This window comes from Prionailurus bengalensis, chromosome B1 (assembly GCF_016509475.1).
Source record: "Prionailurus bengalensis isolate Pbe53 chromosome B1, Fcat_Pben_1.1_paternal_pri, whole genome shotgun sequence".
Taxonomy (NCBI): domain Eukaryota; kingdom Metazoa; phylum Chordata; class Mammalia; order Carnivora; family Felidae; genus Prionailurus; species Prionailurus bengalensis.
Window position 1 is genome coordinate 64,796,378 of NC_057344.1, and position 24,081 is coordinate 64,820,458.

At 37.0% G+C, this 24,081-nt stretch overlaps 1 protein-coding gene across 4 annotated transcripts in view; it reads left to right on the top strand.

Moving 5' to 3' along the window:
- MARCHF1 (membrane associated ring-CH-type finger 1) overlaps nucleotides 1-24,081 on the top strand; it is an 889,798-nt gene that overhangs the window by 775,451 nt on the left and 90,266 nt on the right. For 2 of the 4 annotated variants that reach the window (XM_043566174.1, XM_043566194.1), the window contains exon 6: nucleotides 23,886-23,965. In XM_043566174.1, the coding sequence (XP_043422109.1) occupies nucleotides 23,886-23,965 (80 nt within the window). Of the gene's footprint in view, nucleotides 1-21,338; nucleotides 23,966-24,081 lie in introns of those variants that run through there. The other 2 variants (XM_043566163.1, XM_043566184.1) reach the window with 2 other exon arrangements.

The following is a 24,081-nucleotide window of genomic DNA, read 5'->3' on the forward strand; positions in this document are numbered from 1 at the left end:
TTTATAAATCCAGTGAGAATGGTTTATCCAGAACTGAAGTGACATTTAAGCAACCCGTAGCAACTGTCCACTTTGGTGGGAAAATAAATCCAAGTGATCCAGTACACGATAGGAAATTTCAACACCGTTGACTATCGAAAGGCAAGAGATACTTCTTATAGTTAAATGTTAGTAAAAAAGAACCAACTTTTTATTGTGTTTAAAAAGGAACAAATTGAGTCATGTATTTTTCTTTTCCTGTAGGACAATGGAAACTTAAAGCCAAATCTCAAAATTACCATCCAGAGAAAGGCAAAAAGTTAGTGGAATCACTAATTCTGCTACATACTTATTTATGAGAAAATGTATACCTAAGCTCAGTAAAATTGTTGAATAACTGATCGAAATATAAAGCCAAGTTACTAACACTTTGTGATGATCTAGCAAATCAGGAATTCAACCTGGACAGTACAGCCAGTGGAAATGAGATAATGTTAGCATTATGGGAAAGGGAGTGGAGGGTAGAAAGACTTCCATAAGAAGAGGAACACAGTGTCTCCATTAGTAGACCCAAGATATAAGTTTTATGTTGACTTTCAATTTGACAGCTTCTGAACAGTTGTACACAAAGCAGATCAAGCCAAAGAAATCAGGAAAGTTTGTATAATATTTAATTCCAACTTAGATAAACCAACTGTGTCCCTGGTCCTACTAGTCTCTAGCACCAGTCTGGAGAGGAAGAACCTAACAATAAGAAAAAAAGAAGAAAATAAATAGAAATCAAAGAGAGAAAGAGAAAGACTAGCATAGAAGTTTGCCTTTTGGAATTCTTTAGAGTTCCTAAATGTATCCATCTGATTTATGTTTCCCAACGAAGTTCCACTCCTCTTGTGGCCCAAGAAGAGAAAATTTGCTCCTGGTGTAGGGGAGATAAAATCTCTCCTCTAACCTCTTAGGGTTTCCAGCTGGGACTGACAGAAGATAGATTAACAAGAGAAAAAAGTATAAATTTTATTTATAAGATTTTACATGTACATGAGAGTCCTCACAGGAAAATGAAGACCCAAAGAAGTGTCTAGGCCTGAGTGCTTATATACTGAGTTGAACAACGTGTAGCAATTGTGGAAAAGCAAGTAAAATGCATGGGGAGACTAAAGGAAGTTAAGAATTATGTTAGCAAGGTCTATTTGTACAGATTTCTTTCAACCTCAACTCCTTGTTACTGGTAATAAGAATGTTTCTTTCTTTCTGGTATATGGAAGACATCTTTCATGTGGAAATTGCATCTCCTGCTTTCGGAAAGAAAAGGAGAGGACAGAGTGCCCTTCTTGGACCTGCTGTTTTTCAAATGCCTTCAGCTCAAGATATCAATATGCCAAAGCAGCATATTTTGAGGTGGCATGTCCTTGACTCCTTCACTGACATAAATATTTGCCTTCCATTGAAGTAAACTTAGAGATATTTATTAACTTCTATGCTAGCTCAGGAATTAATATCTTCCTTGCAGTTTTCTATTCCTGATGTAATATGTAATAACTACATATAATAAACCCTAGGTTTTCAGAAGGTATGCATCCCAAGACCTTTAGTCAACCCCAGATTTATGCATGTTACAGAGTTAATTTCCTTTTGGAGAAAAAAGCAAAAATAAACTATTTGGACTACATAAAAATAAAAAGCTTTTACACAGCAAAGGAAACTATCAACAAAACAAAAAGATAACCTACAGAATGGGAGAAGATATTTGAAAATGATAGATCGAATAACAGGCTAATATCCAAAATACATAAACAACATATACTACTCCACAACAAAAAGACAAACAATCCAATTAAAAAATGAGCAGAAGATCAGGGAAATGCAAATCAAAACTACAATGAGATATCACCTTACACCAGTTAGAATGACTAAAATCAAAATGACAAGAAATAATAAATGTTGACAAGGATGTGGAAGAAAAGGAACTTTCATCAACTATTGGTGGAAATGTGAATTGGTACAGCCAGTGTGGAAACAAGTATGGAGGCTTCTCAAAAAAATAGAAGTAGAAATACCATATGGTCTAATAATTCTACTGCTAGGTATTTACCCAAAGAAAATACTAACTCAAAAAGGTATATGCACTCCTATGTTTATTGCACTATTATTTATAATAGCCAAGATATGGAAGCAACCAAAGTATCCATCAGTAGATGAATGGATGAAGATGTGGTACACACACACACACACACACACACACAGAGAGAGAGAAATATTACAGAAATATTACACAGCCATATAAAAGGATGAAGTCATGCTATGTGAGAATTTAAGACAACATGGCTGGATCTAGAGGGTCCTGGGGGGGGGGCGGGTATTATGCCAAGTGAAATAAGTCAGACTGAGAAAGACAAATACCATATAATTCCACATAAGTGGAATCTAAAAAATTAATTAACAAACAAAACACACAATTGAGATCTATAAATACAGAGAACAAATTGATGGTTGCCAGACAGAAGGGGAGTGGGTGGGCAAAATGGGTAAAGGGGAGAGTAAGGTACAGGCTTCCAGTTATGGAATGAATAATGAATAAGTCTCAGTAATGAAGGCCACAGCATAAGCAATACAGTCAATAATATAGTAATGGTGATGTATTGGAACAGATGGTCTACACTTGTACTGAACATAGCATAATGTATATAAACTTCTCAAATCACTAAGTTGTACACCTGAAACTAATGGTAACATTGTGTGTCAACTATACTCAAATTGTTTTTCTAATATCCTTTAGAAACCTTTTATTCCCTGCAAACAGTCATCATTTTCTTAAAGTATTGTTAGTCATAATAACTAAATTACAGGAATTGTAGTAACTTAAGTTCTTTCCTTTCTTTTTCCAAACAGTGTTATTACTTGATTTCCCTACGCTGTCTCAATCAAAGTTAAACTATCATTTTATTCTTGAAAGGTGACAGTTTTGATGAAATAACAACTCATGTTAAGAAATATTCTTTAGCTTCTTACAGCAGACACTACAAAATTAACATGGGAATGCAAGAATGGGATATTATATAGGGAATGTAGGGAATGCAAGAATGACATGTTATAACATTAAACAAGTGTATTATATTTGCCAGATGCTAAAAGTTATTTTAGGAACAACAGAGAGACTGCACTTACAGGTTAATATGATAATGAGATTTTGTGTTAAAACCATAAAGACACAAATTATAAATGAAGGAAGCTTAAAAACTGGGACTAATATTATAAAATCTTTTTTTACATTTTGTTTTATTGCCCATTTGTACACCTTTGGCATTAGAAATAGAAAAGCAAACATTCTCTTTGATATAGATAATATGATTTTAATGAACAAAGGGTGGCCTTAACAATTAGCTCAGTTATTAGATTATTGGTCTAAATATCTATAAATCAACTATTCTAAAATTAAACGTGCTTTTGCTTATGTAAAATGTCAATAATCGTGTATAAAAATCCAGCTTAAACATTTAGTTAGGCATGCATTTGCAAGCTGTTTAACTTGATGGGTATAATAGAACGTGGCTGTTAAATATACTATAGGAAATTTGCTGAATTTTTTGCATAAACATGTTTGGACAAATTTTTAAAATTTTCCAGGCTAAAATTATCTACAGTCATGGCCCATGATATTGAAATTTAATATCTTCACTATCCTTTTATCTATGCACTTAAGTGTGCCTCAAAAGTTTCTTCTGCTAGCTCTTGGCCCTGCCTATATGTTCATGTTTGAATAATTTCCTTGTGACTATTTTCCAGCTTTTTATTCAAGCACACATTTTGATAAGCTTCATAATATATTCAAGAAGATGCTTAGATTTCACTGACCTCATCTGACTCCACACTGTAGCCACAGGAAATAGCTTCATGGAAGCGTAGGGCTGGGAATATATAACTCTGAACTCATTTCACCTCTTAATTGACATCCCTGTTGAGAGACACAGTGTTAATAAAGTATTATCTGGTTTCTAGCTTTTCCTCCAGCTATTCTAATGTTGATTCCTGAATTAAGCTAGATAGCAAATCATACTTGAGATCCCCTATTTTACTCTTCTGTGGGCCGCTTTTCATGTACACAGACTAAGTAAGTCCAGCTTTTTTTGCTCCCAATTTAAGTACTGTGTCAACACAAAATGTTATGCAAAAGAAATGAAATCCCAATTCTGAAATCACTGGTGATCTCTTTCATAAATGAAGGTTTTCTTGCAGTGATGTATGGATAGGAGGCAGAAGTGGAAATGAAGTTGGAATCAGGGCAAAGAACACACAGTAAGAATTCCTAAAGATCCTTTCCTTACGTCCATCCCCTAAATGCTCATTCATTAAAACAGCTGTTCATGTTTATCTCACCCACAAAACTCTTAAAGCTGTTCTCAGCTCCTTATCCTTCTGCCATTACTCCGTCTTCTTCATAGATCTTATTTATTTCTTTTTCAAACTTTCCTTTGTAGAGAAATCTATCGCACCTCTCTTTCTCCCTTAAGTATCACTATCTATCAATCCAGATGGCATGATAGGGACATGGCAGACAAGCAGTGAAGATTTGAAAAGGGAGGGGGCAGGGGAAGGAGCTAAGAATATTTCATAATGAACACAGCAACAATTTCAAATACATGTTCATTATTATCTTCCAATGGCATAATGTCAAAGTAAAAAATTTTCTGTCACACTGAAGTTTACTTTGACATTATATCATTGGAAAATAATCATGGACATGTGTTTGAAACTCCTGAGTGCATTCATTATAAAACTTGTATTGAGGGGCGCCTGGGTGGCGCAGTCGGTTAAGCGTCCCCCGACTTCAGCCAGGTCACGATCTCGCGGTCCGGGAGTTCGAGCCCCGCGTCAGGCTCTGGGCTGATGGCTCAGAGCCTGGAGCCTGTTTCCGATTCTGTGTCTCCCTCTCTCTCTGCCCCTCCCCCGTTCATGCTCTGTCTCTCTCTGTCCCAAAAATAAATAAATGTTGAAAAAAAAAATTAAAAAAAAAAAAAAAAAACTTGTGTTGAGCATAAATGTTCAACACTATTGCTCTTAAATGACCACCCGGAGATGAAACTTCTTTTTGGTCTCAGCACCAGCAATTGTTCTTCTGATGATTCAGTTTGTTTTTCTTATGGAGACTACAAATCATATGATTCTTTGTTTCAAGGACTAAAATCTTTAGAACCATGTTGGTTTATTGTTATGGCCAGTGTACCAAAACGTATATATCTCATCTTACTTGATCTCATTTCTATCTTAGCCCATTTTCTTCTTACATTTTTTTTAAAAAATTTAATTGTGGTTAGAATACACATAACATAAAATGTGCTACCAACCAATTTTTAAGTGTATAATTTCAGTAGCATAAAATGTGTTCGCATCATTGTGCAATCTCCAGAACTCTTTTTATCTTACAGAACTGAAAATGTATACTTATTAAACAACTCCCCATTGTTCCCCTCTCTACAGCCCCTGAAAACCACTTTCCTACTTTTTGTCTCTATGAATTTGACTACTTTAGGTATCTCAAATAAGTGGAAACAAACAGTATTTGTCTTTTTGTGACTGCCTTATTTCACTAGCCTAATGTCCTTTGGGTTCATTCGTGTTGTATAATGTGTCAAAATCTCCTTCCTCTTTAAAGCTGAGGAATTATTCATGTATATACCACATTTTGTTTATCTATTCATCCATCAGTGGGCATATGTGTTGTTACTACCACTTGCTCTTGTGAATAATTATGCTATGAACATGGGTGTACCAATATATCTCTCAGACCCTGCTTTCAATTATTTTGTGTATGTACCTAGAAGTAGAATTGCTGGACCATATGATAATTCTGTATTTAACTTATTGAGGAACTCCCATACTATTTTCCCTAGTGGCTGTACCATTTTACATTCTCACCACCAACAGTGCACAAGGGTTCTGATTATTCCACATCCTTGCAAACACTTATTTTTATTTTTTTTATGGTAGTCAGCCTAATGGGTATGATTATCTTATTGTGGTTTTGAGTTACATTTCCCTAGATTAGTGTTGTTAGCATCTTATGCTGCTGACAGTCATTTCAGGATCTTCTTTGGAGAAATTTCTGTTCAAATGTTTTCCCCATTTTTTAATTGGGTTGTTTGGGTTTTTTGTTTTCCTGATGCTAAGTTTTAGAAGTTCTTTATATATTCTAGATATTAACCCCCTATGTGAAATATGATTTGCAAATATTGTGTCCTATTCTGTAGGTTGCCTGCTCACTCTGTTGATTGTATTCTTTGATGCCCAGAAATTTTAAATTTTGATGTAGTCCAATTTACCTATGTTTACTTATATTGGTTGTGTTCTTCATATCATAGCCAAGAAATCATGACCAAAACCAGTCATGAACCTTTCCCTCTGTTTTTTTCCTAAAAGTTTCTCACATTTATTTTAATGATATTTGTCTTCTGTTATATGTATTTGTGTGATGTTTGCATTTATATATGTTGTATGAGTTAGCTTAAATTCATTCTTTTTTTAATTTAATTTTTTTTTTAATTTACATCTAAGTTAGTTAGCATATACTGCAACAATGATTTCAGGAGTAGATTCCTTAATGCTCCTTACCCCTTTAACCCATTCCCCCTCCCACAACCCCTCCAGTAACCCTCTGGTTGTTCTCCATCTTTAAGTTGCAAATGGCAAGATTTCATTCTTTTTGATTGCCAAGTAATACTCCATTTTGTGTGTCTGTGTGCGTGTGTGTATGTGTGTATACCACATCTTCTTTATCCATTCATCCATCAATGAACATTTGGTCTCTTTCCATACTTTGGCTATTGTTGATAGTGCTGCTGTAAACATGGGGTTGCATGTGTCCCTCCGAAACAGCACACCTGTATTCCATAGATAAATGCCTAGTAGTGCAATTGCTAGGTCATAGGGTAGTTATATTTTTAGTTTTTTGAGGAACCTCCATACCGTTTTCCAGAGTGGCTGCACCAGCTTGTATTGCCACCAACAATGCAAAAGAGATCCTCTTTCTCCGCATCCTCGCCAACATCTGTTGTTGCCTGAGTTGTTAATGTGAGCCATTCTGACAGGTGTGTGGTGGTATCTCATTGTGGTTTTGATTTATATTTCCCTGATGATGAGTGATGTTGAGCATTTTTTCATGTGTGGGTTGGCCATCTGGATGTCTTCTTTGGAGAAGTGTCTATTCATGTCTTTTGCCCATTTCTTCACTGGATTATTTGGTTTTTGGGTATTGAGTTCGATAAGTTATAGATTTTGGATACTAACCCTTTTTCTGATATGTCATTGGCAAATATCTTCTCCTATTCTGTTGGTTGACTTTTAGTTTTGCTGATTGTTTCCTTCGCTGTGCAGAAGATTTTTATTTTGATGAGATCCCAGTAGTTCATTTTTGTGCTTGTTTTCCTTGCCTCCGGAGACATGTTGAGTAAGAAGCTGCTGCGCCCAAGATCAAAGAGGTTTTTGCCTGCTTTCTCCTTGAGGACTTTGATGGCTTCCTGTCTTACATTTAGGTCTTCCATCCATTTTGAGTTTATTTTTATGTATGGTGTAAGAAAAGTGGTCCAGGTTCATTCTTCTGCGTGTTTCTGTCCAGTTTTCCCAGTACCGCTTGCTGAAGACACTGTCTTTATTCCATTGGATATTCTTTCCTGCTTTGTCAAAGATTAGTTGGCCATTTTTCCATTTTTTTGTGGAATATTTTTCCATTTTTTGTGGAATATTTTTCCATTTTTTTGTGTCTTCTCAATTTCTTTCATAAGCTTTCTATAGTACTTAGTGTATAGATTTTTCATCTCTCTGATTAGACTTATTCCTAAGTATTTTATGGGTTTTGGTGCAATTGTAAATGTGATCAATTCCTTGATTTCTTTTTCTGCTGCTTCATTATGGATGTATAGGAATGCAACCAATTTCTGTGCATTGATTTTATATCCTGCCCCTTTGCTGAATTCATGGATCAGTTCCAGCAGTTTTTTGATGGAATCTTTTGGGTTTTCCATATAGAGTATCATGTCATCTGTGAAGAGTGAAAGTTTGTCCTCCTGCTGGCCAATTTGGATGCCTTTTATTTCTTTGTGTTGTCTGATTGCTGAGGCTAAGACTTCCAATACTATGTTGAATAACAGTGGCAAGAGTGTTCATCCCTGTCTTATTTCTGACGTTTGGGGGAAAGCTCTGTTTTTCCCCATTGAGGATGATACTAGTGGTGGGTCTTTCATATGGTTTTTATGATCATGAAGTATGATCCTTCTATCCCTACTTTTTTGAGGGTTTTTATCAAGAAATGATGCTGTATTTTGTCAAATACTTTCTCTGCATCTATTGAGAGGATCATGTGGTTCTTGTCCTTTCTTTTATTGATGTGATGTATCACATTGATTGTTTTGCAGATATTGAACCAGCCCTGAATCCCAGGTATAAACCCCACTTGATTGTGGTGAATAATTTGCTTAATGTATTGCTGGATCCAGTTGGCTAATAACTTGTTGAGGATTTTTGCATCCATGTTCATTAGGGAAATTGGTCTATAGTTCTCCTTTTTAGAGGGGTCTTTGTCTAGTTTTGGAATCAAGGTAATGCTGGCTTCATAGAAAGAGTTTGGAAGTTTTCCTTCCATTTCTATTTTTTGGAACAGCTTCAAGAGAATAGGTGTTAACTCTTCCTTAAATGTTTGGTGGAATTCCCCTGGAAAGCCATCAGGCCCTGGACTCTTGTTTTTTGGCAGATTTTTGATGAATAATTCGATTTCCTTACTGGTTATGGGTCTGTTCAAATTTTCTATTTTTTTCTGTTTCAGTTTTGGTAGTGTATGTGTTTCTAGGAATTTGTCCTTTTCTTCCAGATTTCCCATTTTATTGTCATATAATTGCTCATAATATTCTCTTATTGTTTTTTTTTGGAGGGATTGAAATCTATTGTTTTAATAGTTTATTATCTAACGTGTCTAATTTTTTTTTCAATATATGAAATTTATTGTCTCTTATTGTTTTTATTTCTGCTATGTTGGTTGTGATCTCTTCTGTTTCATTCTTGAGTTTATTTATTTGGGTCCTTTCCTTTTTCTTTTTGATCAAACTGGCTAGTGGCTTATCAATTTTGTTAATTCTTTCAAAGAACCAGCTTCTGGTTTCATTGATCTGTTCTACTGTTTTTTGGTTTCAATAGCATTAATTTCTTCACTAATCTTTATTATTTCCTGTCTTCTGCTGGTTTTGGGTTTTATTTTCTATTCTTTTTCCAGCTCTTTAAGGCATAGGGTTAGGTTGTATATCTGGGACTTTTCTTCCTTCTTTAGGAAGGCCTGGATTGCTATATACTTTCCTCTTACGACTGCCTTTGCTGCATCCCAGAGGTTTTGGGCTGTGATGTTATCATTTTCATTGGCTTCCATATACTTTTTAATTTCCTCTTTAACATCTTGGTTAGCCCATTCATTCTTTTAATAGGATGTTCTTTAGTCTCCAAGTATTTTGTTGTGTTTCCAAATTTTTTTCTTGTAGTTGAATTCGAGTTTCATAGCGTTGTGGTCTGAAAATATGCACGGTATGATCTCGATCTTTTTGTACTTGTTGAGGGCTGATTTGTGTCCCAGTATGTGATCTATACTGTAGAATGTTCCGTGTGCACTGGAGAAGAATGTATATTCTGCTGCTTTAAGATGAAATGTTCTGAATATATCTGTTAAGTCCAACCAGTCCAGTGTGTCATTCAAAGCGATTGTTTTCTTTGTTGATGTTCTGTTTAGATGATAGCTTGAATTCATTCGTAAACAAGATCAGGAGATACACAGACAAGTTTTCGGTTTTTGTTTTGTTTTGTTTTGTTTTTCTTTTTTGCTTTTTATCCAACACTTTTTGACACAATTTGTTAAACGCTCTCCAAACCAATAAGCACTGCTGCATATTTAAGTCCTGCAATTGATTTTACATTGTGTATTTGAATCTTTTTGAATCTTGAAGTATATCTATTTATTCTGTTTACTGTATGCCTAAAGTCCTTCATATCTCATAAGATACAGTTTAGGACAATAAACAAAATACCAAAGTTAAAAAATTTAATTTTCTACCAAACTATGGAATCATGGCTAGAGTGTATAAAGTTTTCAAAATCATAGACACCCACACTTCTCTCCACAACATATGGTATATATGAATATAAGTATCATTTTGCTTTTTTCCCCTTCCTTCTCTCTCTCTAACTCAAATAAACAGAACAATAGACTGCATCCTTTAAATCCTTCGGTTCACTGAGTTTTGACATAAAACTGCCAAAATACAGAACATTGCTATCCACCTCCTGAAGATTCTTTAGACTCCTACGTAGTTCTTCCATCGATGTTCTCAGCAACCACCAATCTGCTTTACATTACTATAGATTGTTTTGCAATTTATAAATGAGATTGTGCTATATGTAGTCTTGTACCTGGCTTCTTTCACTTAGCATAATTATTTTGAGATTCACTGATGTTGTTGCATATATTAGTAGTTTGTTCCTTTGTAATGCAGGGTAGTATTTGTTCTAAGGCATGAATATACCACATTTTGTTTATCCATTCACCTGGTGATGAAGATTTGAACTGTTTACAGTTCGGGCCTATTGTTGACAAAACTACTATAAACATTTGTATGCAAGTCTAGGTGTGGTTGGACATATGATTTTATTTCTCTTGGGTAAATAACATAGAAGTCGAATGGTAGGCATATTTAACTTTATGTGAAACTGCCAAATGATTTTCCTTTTTACAGTTCCTCCAGGAATGTACAAAAGTTCCAGTGGTTTTGCATCTTTGCCAGCATTTAGTATTGTCAGTATTTTTAATTGTAACTATTCTAATGGGTGTATGGTAATATGTTATTGTGATTTCATTTACATTTCACTGATGATTAATTATTTGGATATCTTTTCAAATATATGTTTGAAATTAATATATTTTTAAGTGGCTGTCAAATTGTTAGCTTATTTTTATTGAGTGCTTATTATTGAGTTACAAACATTTAAGGATTCTTCATATATACAAATTTTTTAGCCAATATGTACCTTGTATATTCTCTTGCTTTCTAAAAGTGAAAGTTTTTAATTTATATAAAGTCTAATTTACCAACAGTTTACTTATAATTTATTATTATTTGATGTATTATATGATCTGTACTTTTTGTCTCTCATCTAGAAAATCTTGTCCTAGTTTGAGGTCTTAAAGGTCTTATATTGTATTCTCATGGTCGTACAGTTTTAGCTTTCTGTTTTGAAAGAAGCATTTTAAGTGATTTTTAATATGCTGTAGGGTAAGGATTGAGATTAATTTTTTTTTCTGTGGATAGTCATTTGTTCCAGCACCGTTTCTTTGAAAGATGTTCCTTTCCTCATTGAGTTACCTTGACACCATTGTCATAAATCAGTTGATCATTTTTGTGGATTTATTTCTGGACTCTCTATTCTGCCCCATTGATTAATTTTATGTATTTTATACTTTGGGTGCTATTGTAAATGGATTTTTTAAAGTTTATTTTTAAGTAGACTAATCTTTTGTAAGGACACTTGTCATCATCCTTATCTCCTAATCAGAACCTTCACTGATTCCATATCAAATAATGTAGAACACTACTCAGGTTAACCTAACACTGAAGTCCTGTCATTGTCTAAAATCTTCCTTTACAGATTTATCATTGGCATCCTGTATTTCCAGTGAAGTTAAGTACTCACTGCTCCAAAAGTATACTACACACTTGCATAAGAATATGATCAAGGATAGGGTGCAAGAATACAGTAGACATGAGGGTCGATAAGTAGTAAAGGACCCTGATATAGAAGTAAGACTCAGAGGGGCGCCTGGGTGGCTAAGTTGGTTAAGAGTCTGACTCTAGATTTCGGCTCAGGTCATGACCTCACAGTTTGTGAGTTCGAGCCCTGCATCGGGCCTGCTTGGGATTCTCTCTCTCCCTCTCTCTCTGCTCTTTCCCAACTCGCACTCACTCACTCTCTCTCTCAAAAATAAACTTTAAAAAAACCATAAAAATAAAGAAGACAGACTCAGAGTGTAAGAAAATGCTGTGTGGTTTTGGAGGGTAAAATCAGAATTGGTGCTGGAAGCCACAGAGAAATTTGCTTCAATGTGATACTGCAGTGATATAGCTAGATGATACGGTCAGAGAAGGAGGGATGTTCTCAGAAGACCATGAATTCTGTTACTGGCCAAGCAGGGGTTGGATGATCACCTATTGAGAGTGTTATAAATGGAATAATAGTGTCAGGTGGGGCTAGACCAAGACTCCTTTATAAAATTCCCCTGGCCCTGAGATTGTGTAAATATATTCTCTATATTTATTACTTTATTTAATCGTTAAACATCATTTTCACAGCCAAAAAGAATCTTTCAGCTCCTGGCCCATTTCTGTTCCCTACATCCAGTTTAATATTTCATTTTATACTAAATTCTTCAACATGTTACTCATGAACTACTGCTGAAATTAGTGGAGGCTTTTAAAAAAAAATTGCAGCAGCATTTCCCATCTGAGGCTCCAGAATCATTCTTCATAAGGTATTATTAATGTATTACTAAATAAGAGAAGCCATTTGTAAATGATTATGCATGATTATTCTTTGTCACATCCATAAATTATATATTGGGTTCTCCTAGTGGAGTGGATCTAAACTGGTCAGGGCAGCGGGAGGCAACAGATTTAGCATCTTTCAAAACAATAATTAATTTTCAAAATGCCAAGGCCAATTGGCAGTAGTTAACATTGCCCCCAGAGCATAATCATGGCCTAGATGCCATAGAGACAAGTTGTCTTGTGTTGCCTATAAATGGATTCTCAGGAAACCTAATTTGAAATTACTGCCTTTAATTATACTGCTGATATAAATAACTTTGATAAAATTAGTGCAGCTGGCCTCTTGTTTGTTTTTCCCACTTAAATGCACTGTACAATGTAATCATCTGAAATAAACATCCATTACAAAGAATGCTTCATTTCAAAGAACATATTATTCTGCTCATCCAGCCAATTGTTATTTTTTCCTCCCCAGCCACATTTCAATCTTGCACCTATTAAAGGGATGAACAAATTATCAAGCTCTCATAATGTACCAACTAGTGAATTAAAACAATTCATTGCTGCTGAATAGGGCCATGCATTTAAAAGATTTTAATTCATTTTTCTCCTCAATTACTATGTTTTCTTTTCAAACAGACCCTGCCAGCTTAAAATTTGTTGAAAGACATACTCTTCTCTACACAATATAGTTACATTACTTCCTAAATAGTTACGCCTCTCTTTAAAAGAAAACAGAAGATACATCATTCATTTGATATGCTTTTTGACTTCAAAGTCCAAGGAAAGTGTCTCAAAAATTATATAAAACGTTGGCCTCAGTTCATTTATTTTGTTAGAGAGCAGAATTGCCTCTTTTACAGAGAAGAATGGAGCCCTTTCTCTTGGTTCACTGTGATATGATTGTCATCTCTATCTCTACTGCAATCAGGACAGGATTTACCAAGGTCAATTCAACTCGGTCCAACTATTACCAAGCTCAGTTCAACCCAATTCAACTGTCGCCAAGCTCAATTCAACCCCACAACCTGTTATTAGCTACCTGCTACGTACAAGACACTATGAAGATTTCTAAAATGAGTAAGACGTGGCCTCTTTTCTCAATCTGGAAAAGAAGCAAAAAAGATTAACTGTGGAACATTGTGGCAGTTTGGAAATGGTTAGACAGGAACACAGATGATAAATGCTAGAGCAAGGGTGATACAGTAAGAGAAGTTAAATGGGCCTTGAAGTTCAAAGGAAAATGGCTGTGTGTAAAGCTGAGAAAATAAGATAGGCCTTAAGGAAAATTCTGCAGCTTTCTTTTGCTCTTTTCTCTGTGGAGAAGGGCATAGAAATAAAAGTATGAGACACATTTGGTAATATGATAAATTTTATGTAATTATACTGACAAACGAATAAGCTAGGTTTTGCTGGAACCTAGGAATTAAGAGGAGTGGTTGAGGTATATACCAGAAACGTTGACGGGCCCCAAACACAAAGGCCCCAAAATCCCAAACCAGTCTCTTTGTATTTATTAAGTAGTCAGGAACCATTGTAGCCTTTTGATAAGGCAAAGGAACTGACTGAAATTATACCTTCAGAAGATAGATATCAAAGCTCCGTAGATACACAGATCAAAATGTAGAAAAATGAGGGGCACCTGAGTGGCTCAGTCAACTCTTCATCTTGGCTTAGGTCATGATCTCACAGTTCATGGGTTCAAGCCCCACATCAAGCTCTGCACTGAGGGCCCAGAGCCTGCTTAGGATTCTCTATCTCCCTCTTTCTCTACCTCTTCCCCCCACCCTTGCACTCTATCTCTCTCAAAATAAATAAACATTTAAAAATGTAGAAAAATAAGAGGCAGTGAGAACCATGAGAAATTTTCCTCTCTCTAGATAATCACCTGCATGGTGTTGAGGAAAGGGTCAGGGCTGGAGTTTCATCTTCTTGCAGTGGGACTCAGATTGGGCACCAGACCTGCATGTAGGGGACTCAGGAGATGGGGAATACGTACCATCCAGGAGCATGGGAGACAGTCCAGGCCAGCAGGTGCAATGGCAACAGCCAGCCAATTTTTCTGATGATAGAGCCCACCCTAAACCTCCAGTGTCTGAGTTTAAGTTCTCACTGAAGCAGGGCCTGGGTGAGACAAGAACTTGTACAGATTGCTGGTTTGGGAAGTGTTCCCTAGGCATCAGGAGTGAGGGAGAAGGAAACTAAGACAGATAAAAAGAAGCCAATAGAAGGGTGGTAGTAGAGAGGTCACTGAGGTGACAACAGGGCTTAATTCTACCAGGTTCTCCTTATGAAATGGAAAGAATGTCTCCAAGGATTAACCACCTGAAGAACAAGAGGCTGATGACTTATCCTCCAGCTTCTGCTCCTTTTGGCTGAGGGCTGCCTAGAGGTAACTTGCATCTCTGTACTTTGGGCTATACTTATACACAAGCTTTCATAAAATACCCTTGCTTGCTATTTGGCCAAACTGAACCTGCCATTCTGTTTCATTGAAGCCTCCAAGGCAGTTAACAAAGCCAAGCAAGTTCATTTCCTTTATAATTACCATTGGCCTTTACAACACAAATTCCAGACCTACTGCAGGCTTCCCCATCACCTGTACAACCCAGCAACAGTGACACTACAGCTCACAAGGCATTTTAACCACCCCCACTTACTACCAAGAAAGAGTTCCTGTGATGTTTGACCATGAGTGACTCAGCTCCTAAACTCTATCTTGTGAGTCTGCTTTCTGGTACCATTTCTGCTACCAACTATCTCTCAGTTTGGGTTCCCTTCAGATCAATACTGGTGACTAGACTTTTGGTGCAGGTGGTGTACTTCAGAAGTGATCCCAGGAATCACAAATAAGGGTAAAAAAGTCAATTAGTGCATTTTGAAGTCGGTTATGATTTTTTAAGGTTTTTAAAGTTTTTTTTAAATTTATTTTGAGAGAGAGCGAGAGAGAATACAAGCAGGGGAGGGCCAGAGAGAGGAGAGAAAATCTCAAGCAAGCTCTGTGCTGACAGCAGAGCCTGATGTAGGGCTCCAACTCACGAACCATGAGATAATGACTGGAGCTGAAGCCAAGAGTCAAATGTTTAACTAACTGAGCCACCCAGATGCCCTGAAGTCAGTTATGATTTTAATAGGACTCCTGAGATATATCCAAAGTGTCTCTCAGAACTTTCTACCTGAGGGACAGGATAGATCATTTATCCAGAAGCTTTTGACCCCCCCCCTTTTTTTTTAAGTTTGTCCCTAGAGGTATTATTTCCCTTGCATTCAGGCTTCTGTGGAGCCAAACGGGTTCTCATGGTTTTAGGAGTAGATTGTAGAAACTCACTTGCACTCAGTTGAGGGGACATTCTCACCATGAGGTCCATCGGCACTCACAAAGGAATTACTCACTAGGGCTGCAACTATCAGGAGTGGACTGAGGAGATGTGACATGGGGTACCAAAGGCAGCTGTGTGAATCTGTTTCTTTATCTCTCATGATGCATAAATTTTACCAGGTAGCCTGGGTACCATGATGGGTCCTGAAGTACCATGAAGCTGGTATTTCAAACCAAATCCCCTGCTATGCAGTCCTCGTTGACAATCTCTGTTCCGTCTCTGTTTTCAGCTGTCTTTCCAATAGGACGTTAGGCTGGCATAGTTTGGCCTCTGCAGACCAGTGGGGCTCTGCTTGTTAGCCTTCCAAGGCCTTTCCAGGAAAGCTGGATTCTGCACCATTAGCTGCCGCTTCTCTTTTATACCTCTCAAAGAATCTAGTGTTGCTCTAAGCCTCACCCCTAATGGTGTGAATTGCCAAAGGTAGATTTGGCTTTCCTTTTTTGAAAGGATATTCAATTCCTCCCAAAAGTTGGTGTGCTGAAAGGAACGTTTTAAAACAACTTATCATGCCACTTTTTTTTCTTTTTGTCTAGCCTGCATCTTTCTTAATGCACCGTTTGTAATCCACAAGATTATATAGACTCAACTTCAAGATCACTTTCTTCTACATTTAGATTTTATAATCAGCCAATGGTACAGATATTTGCTACATTGTGTCTTAGGGATCCCACATGGCCCCCAGGATGAAGTGTGGTATATTTTGCACAATATGGGGGTGGGGGATGGGGGGAACGTGTGACTTTCTCACAGTGAGCCTTCCCTTCATCTTCCTTTTGATTTCTCTTTACTGCTGGTATGGGAAATATCTGATTTTTTTTTTCCAAAAATGATCTGTCTCTACCAGTTCAAAATTTAATCACATCCAGTCTTTCAAGCTTTCATCCCATTACCCGTTCAATTTTCAGTGTATACTAGGGCAGGGACCTCTCTTTAAAGTTCTGTTCTGAGAGTTTTTACCAGACTTATTGCTAAGGCACCAAGATCTGGTGTCTGGCTCTTTGTTACAATCAAGCAGGCTGACCTTCCAACCCATTTGGATTTTCACTGTCATTGCCGGGCCTTTGTCTGATAGTCTTCTCTGTGGCCCTCTGTTACAAAGTCACATTGACTTTAACTCTCATGACCCTTGCTTACTTTTGCAGGCTAGCAATATCAGTTATCTTTCACACACTCGTGAAAGCACAAGATGACACCTGGATTTCCTCAGTCTACCCTTGTCTGGAGGAATGGGAAAGCTGGCACAGGTCCATCTGCCTCTGTCACTTTTACCCTACCACGCAGGCACTATGTTAGGCACTTCCCTTACCCACTGAAAAGCTGATCTGAAAGACATCACAGTCTTTCCAGGGAAAGGAAGGACAAGCATCACGCTCTTGGTTTTCCCACAAACAAATCCTGGTGAGTCTTGCATGTATCCTGTCCTGCCCCACACCCTCTCCCCAAACCTTGTTCAACACAGGGTGGATAAATGGGGAGGGAGAACACTGGAATTGTGTAGATATCATGTTGAGTACATGTAATTGAAGAATGAAAGTGAAATTCAAAGAGGCTAAATAAGCAAAGACTTCATCACTTGAATAGAGGAGGGAGGCACGCCTGGATGGCTTAATCAGTTGAGCATCTGCCTTCGGCTCAGGTCATGATCTCGTGGTTCCTGGGTTTGGGTCCTGCATTGGGCTCTGTGCTCACAGCTCAGAGCCTGGAGCCTGCTTCAGATTCTGTGTGTGTGTGTGTGTGTGTGTGTGTGTGTGTGTGTCTAACCCTCCTCTGCTCACGCTCTCTCTCTGTCTCAAAAATAAATAATAAACATTATTATGATGTTTTTTTAATATTAGAGGAGGGGCACCTGGGTGGCTCAGTCGGTTAAGCTTTCTGACTCTTGATTTCAGCTCAGGTCATCATCTCATTGTTCGTGTGTTTGAGCCCCACGTTGGGCTTTACGCTGATGCTGATAGCACGGAGCCTGCTTGGGATTCTCTCTCTCTACCCCTCCCCCACTGTCTCTCAAAGTAAATTAACTTTTAAACAAATAATTAATAGACAAATAAATATTAGGGGGAAAATACTATTACTGATTTCTATATTAATAGTTGTCATTTATGACATCACTAAAATGATGTATTTTTCCTTTTATTAAAATTAAAATTTTACATATTATAAAATATATAGCCTGAAAACTAAATGTGTCTCATAATCTTATCTCACAAAGATAATCACTGCTCATGGTTGGATGTGCGCTCCTCCAAATGTGTCCTATTCATATGATAGCACATATCATGAAAGCATTATTTACCCAAATGAGACCATACTACATACAGTTCTGAAGCTTGACTTCTCACTTAAAAAATATATCCTACACATATGTGTGTGTCACTTTGTGTGTCTGCATGGTATATCTCATTTCTTAATATGGCTTATGTATTTCCATGTTAATAACTAAACATTTGGGTGATTGCCAATTTCTTGCTATTACAAACAGTGCTGTAATGAAAATTCTTGTTACAATGAATATATCTTTGGGCAATTTTGCAGGTGCTTTAAAAAAACTGATTCCTGAGTAGATTTTCTGATGTGAACACCATAGATTTTTTTTTTTAATGATGTTTACCAAATTGCCCTCCAAATAAGTTGTGCCCATTTACAATTACCTCAACAATATATGGCAATGCTTAGTTTCGCCCACCTTGGCTACACTAGGTGTTATCAATCTTTTTTAAATGTGCTGATCTAGGGGAGCCTGGGTGGCTCAGTCGGTTGAGCATCCGACTTCAGCTCAGGTCACGATCTCGCGGTCTGTGAGTTCGAGCCCCCGCGTCGGGCTCTGGGCTGATGACTCAGAGCCTGGAGCCTGCTTCCGATTCTGTGTCTCCCTCTCTCTCTGCCCCTCCCCCGTTCATGCTCTGTCTCTCTCTGTCTCAAAAATAAATAAATGTTAAAAATAAATAAATAAATAAATGTGCTGATCTGGTAATTGAAAGTAAGTGTCATTGTTAACTGAATTTGCATATGTTTGCTTATTGAGATTGAGCATCTTTTTACATGTGGCCAAAAACCATGTGCAGTTCCTCCCTTATGAACTACCTTTGTGTTTTATTCATTTTTTTCTAGGATCTACCAATTTTCCTTTTTTTTCCCTTTAATTTGTAAAAAATCCACACGTACTAGAGAAATTAGCTGTTTGGCTATCATATGTGTTATGAAATATGGCATTATCATGGCTTTGAGTTTTGTCTGGGGTAATGTTGGTGTGTGAGTGTGTTTCTTTTTTTATAAATTAGGACTTTATCTTTTTAATTATCATGCTTACCTGAATCTTCCTATGTTAATTTTTTATTTCATGTCATCCTAAGAAAGGGATTCCTTTCCACAATATTATAAACATACTCAGTTTTGTTTTCTTCTCATATTTTCAGTTTTATTTTTATTTTACAACATTTAAGTCTTTCATTAAGTCTTAAGTTTCCACCTAAACTTCAGTCTAAGCAATAAGGAAGGGATCCAGCCTTACATTTTTCCAGATGACTAGTCATTTCTCCTCATGCTATTTAATAACCTGGCCTTTTTCCACTAATTTGGAATGCAACTTTATTAAGTACTAAGGAATGGAAAGCTAAGAGATAAATAGATAGCTAGATAATAGTTTTACACACACATATTATCCTAATTCCTGAAGGTTCATACTATGTTTTGATATCTGGTAAAAGTACTCTAACCACTTATCCCACTTAACTTGACTAAAAAATTTTCATTAAACATTAAAGATGTTTCCCCATGTTACTTTTTTCAACTCATTTTTGAGATAATTTTAATCATATTTAAAAATAAACCGGGGCATGTGGGTGGCTCAGTCAGTTAAGTATCCAACTCTTGATTTCAGCTCAGGTCATGATATGTGAGATCAAGCTCTGAATCCAGCTCTGCACTGACAGCTCAGAGCCTGCTTGGGATTCTCTCTCTCTCTCTCTCTCTCTCTCTCTCTCTCTCTCTACCCCTCCCCCACTCACGCTCTCTCTCCTCAAAATAAATAAATAAACATTAAAAAAAAAAAACAACCAGTTGGGATTATATTGTTTAAACTATCACTTTTCTCACTCCCTGCTACATCCTGTATATATTGAATACTAAATATTTCCCCTGCTTATAATCACTCCTGAACTTTCCAATTTTCAGCTGCCAAAGTAGTGTCTAGTGCCCAAATTTAATCATTTCCATTTGTTGCTGAATATCTGTCAGTGATAACATTCATTTGAGGATACAATCCAAGCATTTAAATGTGACATATAGGACCTCTGTCTATTCCTTTATCCTGATTTTGTATCACTTCTTATCTCACTCAGCACTCTCCCCGCCCCAGTCATTATAACACTTTGTTCACCTTGACGTTTTCTTGTTCAGATGTTCAAGTGTCCTAGAGGATACTTGCTTTAAATCTCTGCTCCACTCTACATCAAGTGTCCTTCCTTCATCAGAACTCCCATTACTAGACTATCAAGATATACTAGACTATACTAAAATTGCCTGTTCATTTGAATCTCTTTTCCACTAAACAAGAAACCTCTTCAGGTTTCTATCTTTTCTTTATTCCAAGAACTCACTGTAGTATGTATTACAATAGACCCTTATTAATTCATGTTTATAAACAAATAAACCTAAAGTAACACAAGCTGGGGTTAATTTTATATCAGTCAGTTGATCAAATAGATTCTACTGTCTTAGTTGGGTGCAGGTAGTTCTTCTAGAAAGTGATCCCGGGAGGCACTATAGAGTTTGGGAGAAGAAAGACAGAAAAAGTGGGAATGCCAGTAAAGGGGTGTGTGGATGAGTTAGGGTCAATGGGCCTTAATCCAGCTTGGGATCTTTTGAGAAACTGAAAGTCACTTTAGGACTGCCCTTTTGGGAGAATGGGAAATCTCTGACATTTATCCACGGACTTCAGTCCAAGAGATGTCCCCAGAGGTTTTAGCTTAGCCTAAACTTCCAGATTGTGCCTGTGTGCAGCCAAGAAAGTACACCTGGTACCAAAGACCCAGGGGATAGAACCCAACAGGCACAGGCACTCAAGTGGGAATCAGTCAGTGTACAGGTAAACTCAGAGGAAGGCCAAAGGGACAGAGTAGATGTTAACAGCATCAACTACAGTAGCTGATACTACAGCATCTGCCCCAGCACCAAGCTGAACATGTATACACTAATATTGGATATGAGCTATTTGAAGATTCTTGATGGACAATAAGGATGATTTCTATTTCCTTTAAAATACATGAGAGTTATAGACATAAGTGCTATTTGATTCAGTGTTGTGGTGGACCAAAAACTGTCCAAAGGGAAGCTCCATGTTTTTTAATGTTCTGTGTTATTACTCATTGACAAATCATAGTCTCATTGTAGAACATACATTTGCTCAGACATGTGAGATTATAAGATTTGTTTATTACATTTCAACATCTTTTCCATATGCAGATTTATACAATCGGCCTCAACAAATCGTTAAGTAGCGCTGGATATCCATTATGATGCTCAACATATTTTAGTTCATTTTTATAATGTCATCAGTAATTTGAGGTTACTTTTGGGCTGCATTGCTTTTTTTTAAAGAGAATGAGTAGTGAACTTCACTTTTTTCAGTGACTGCTGTATGCAGAACCCCCTACTAATCTCAGTGGATGTATGTAGGATAAGTGGTGCACAACCTAACAAAACTTACTCTTTACAGCATAAAATACAGGAATGCTTATACTTTATGAAAATTGACTATGTATCTATTCTGGTGATGCAGAAATGAAGTTAATCTGAATTAAAAATTGGAAATAAGTGAGTTTTGATAGAAATCCTGAAGAACATAATCAAACGTGGACTGGTGTTCAAAAATGGCATTCACATATTTTAAAAATACATTGTTCATGGGTTTATAGGGGAGCCTCTGAAAATTACAAACCAGAAGTGTGCAGATGTTAATCTGTCTGTGGGAGCGTGCTGAGAACACCATCCTTCCCTCTGGGCATCCTGTTTCCTCTACCTAGAATATTTTTTATCTCTTCTTTAATAATTCCTGCTTGCCTTTAAGATTAGCTTAAGTCTCATCTCCTATTGTGTCTCCATAGTTTCCTATGACTACCATGAAAAATTACCACAAACTTGTTGAATTAAAACAGCATAGCTCTATTGTCTTATGGTTTTGGAGGTCAGACGTCAAGTGTGGGTCTCACTGAGCTAAAACTGAGGTGTCAGTATGGCTGCATCTTCTGGAAGGTCTTGGGAAGAGCCCATTTTCTAGCCTTTTCCAGCTTCCAGAAGCCACTTACATCCTTGGTCAAGACCCCTCCCTCCATCTTCAAGGCCAAAAGTATAGCATCTTTCTTCCTCTCTGACCTCTGCTCCTATCCTTCCATCTTCTCTCTCTGACCCTACCTCTGTTGGCTCCCTCTCATAAGGATCCTCATGTTTACATTGGGCCCATCAAGATAATCCAGGATGATCTCCCCATATCACTACTCTTAACTTAATCATATCTCCAAAATCCCTCTTGTCATGTAAGGAAACATAATCACAAATCCCAGGGATTGGGGTGTTGACATCTTGGGGCAGGTGAGGGGGCAGGGGGAGCATAAGGCAGTATTATTCGGCCTACTATGCCTCCTCTTGAAAGTTATTGAGTTCAATTTTTGAGTTTTAGAATTAGTTTATCTTTCTCTGGACCCACAACCATCTATCTCTAATATGGGAAATTTTAGAACTACTTTGAAATTTGGGATTACTCTTTCCACCTTAACTGTTATTTCTTGATGTGAAAACTGTATTTCATCTGTGCAGTCAGACTGATCTAAATTTGGACCTAGGCCTCCTCCCTTAGTTTCCTCCTGTGTGAAGGAGAAGTGTATTACAAGGTAGGTAAGAGAACAAATGTGAGAGCAAGATTCCTCATCCCAAACCTCTGTCCTAGCACCTAATTGTATGAAGCAGCACCAATTTTTCAGTTTTCTTATCTATAACATGGAAATGATTACAACATTTAACACATTCACTTCTTGTGAGCATTAATGAATGGACACATGAAAATTACTTAGAACAGTGATTGCTCTAAAAGTACTTAGAGCATAGTATTCACTCAAAACTGTTAGTTGTTATTATCTCCCACCTGTGAGATTATAATAAAGATTTAGGAAACAGTCGATAAAGCCACAGTACAATGCCTGGCACACAGCAAATTCTGAATACCTTCTACCTTTTGATTGATCATCATCATCTGTATTAAATACAAGTTAAAGAAGTCAAATTTAGTAAAGAAAATGCTGTGTTTCAAAGGTAAGAGTTTGGTGAAATGTGCTCAACTCTAGGCTAACAATCTGAATTTTTTCAGGCTCTATTATCCTCAGGTTCAGTATGGTCACGAAAGGTCAATAATGGTGTGATGGATAGATTTTATTAGTTTCAATGATGAAATAATAATAGTAATAACTACTGGCTTTTAAATACTACAAACTGCTTTCAAATACATCATCTCCTAGGGACTTGATGTGACTTAATGTTTATTCCAGACAGTATCTAGCAGGCTAATGGCTATTTGATTATTTAGGCTTCCCAGATTGTTGTGATCTTTGTCACACAATAGCCTTCATGTCCTTTGTATTGTGAAATTTTCAAGTGTTACCCATTGCTTCCAAGGCAAACTGAGCCATTCCATTCAAATGTTTACAGTAAATAGAACAGAAACTTGTGGAATCGTCTTCCTCTCTCATAAATGAAGCAACAGCAAAGTGGTACAGCATCTCAGCTGTTCCAAGTTCCTCAAATAAGTTTTACTTTTGCAAAACGAACTAACTTCCTATATGTTGTGAGCTGCGTTATGAGCAACATGACCGGCAGCCACGTTTGCTGTAATTTTTTAAATATGTGGAAAAAAAGCAAGATATCGACCATGTATTACCTTAACCAAGATGCCAAATTATCTAACTTGTTTCTCCAGGCAAGCAGCCCAACGACAGGGACAGCTCCCAGGAGCCAGTCAAGGTTGTCTGTCTGTCCATCCACTCAGGACATCTGCAGGTAAGTGCTCAGCAAATGATCCTATTTAAATATTTTTTAGACCAACGTTTTGTATTCCTCTCCTGTATTATGAGACTGTGTGGCTCTTGCTTCTGCCTTGCATTGTCCATGGACAA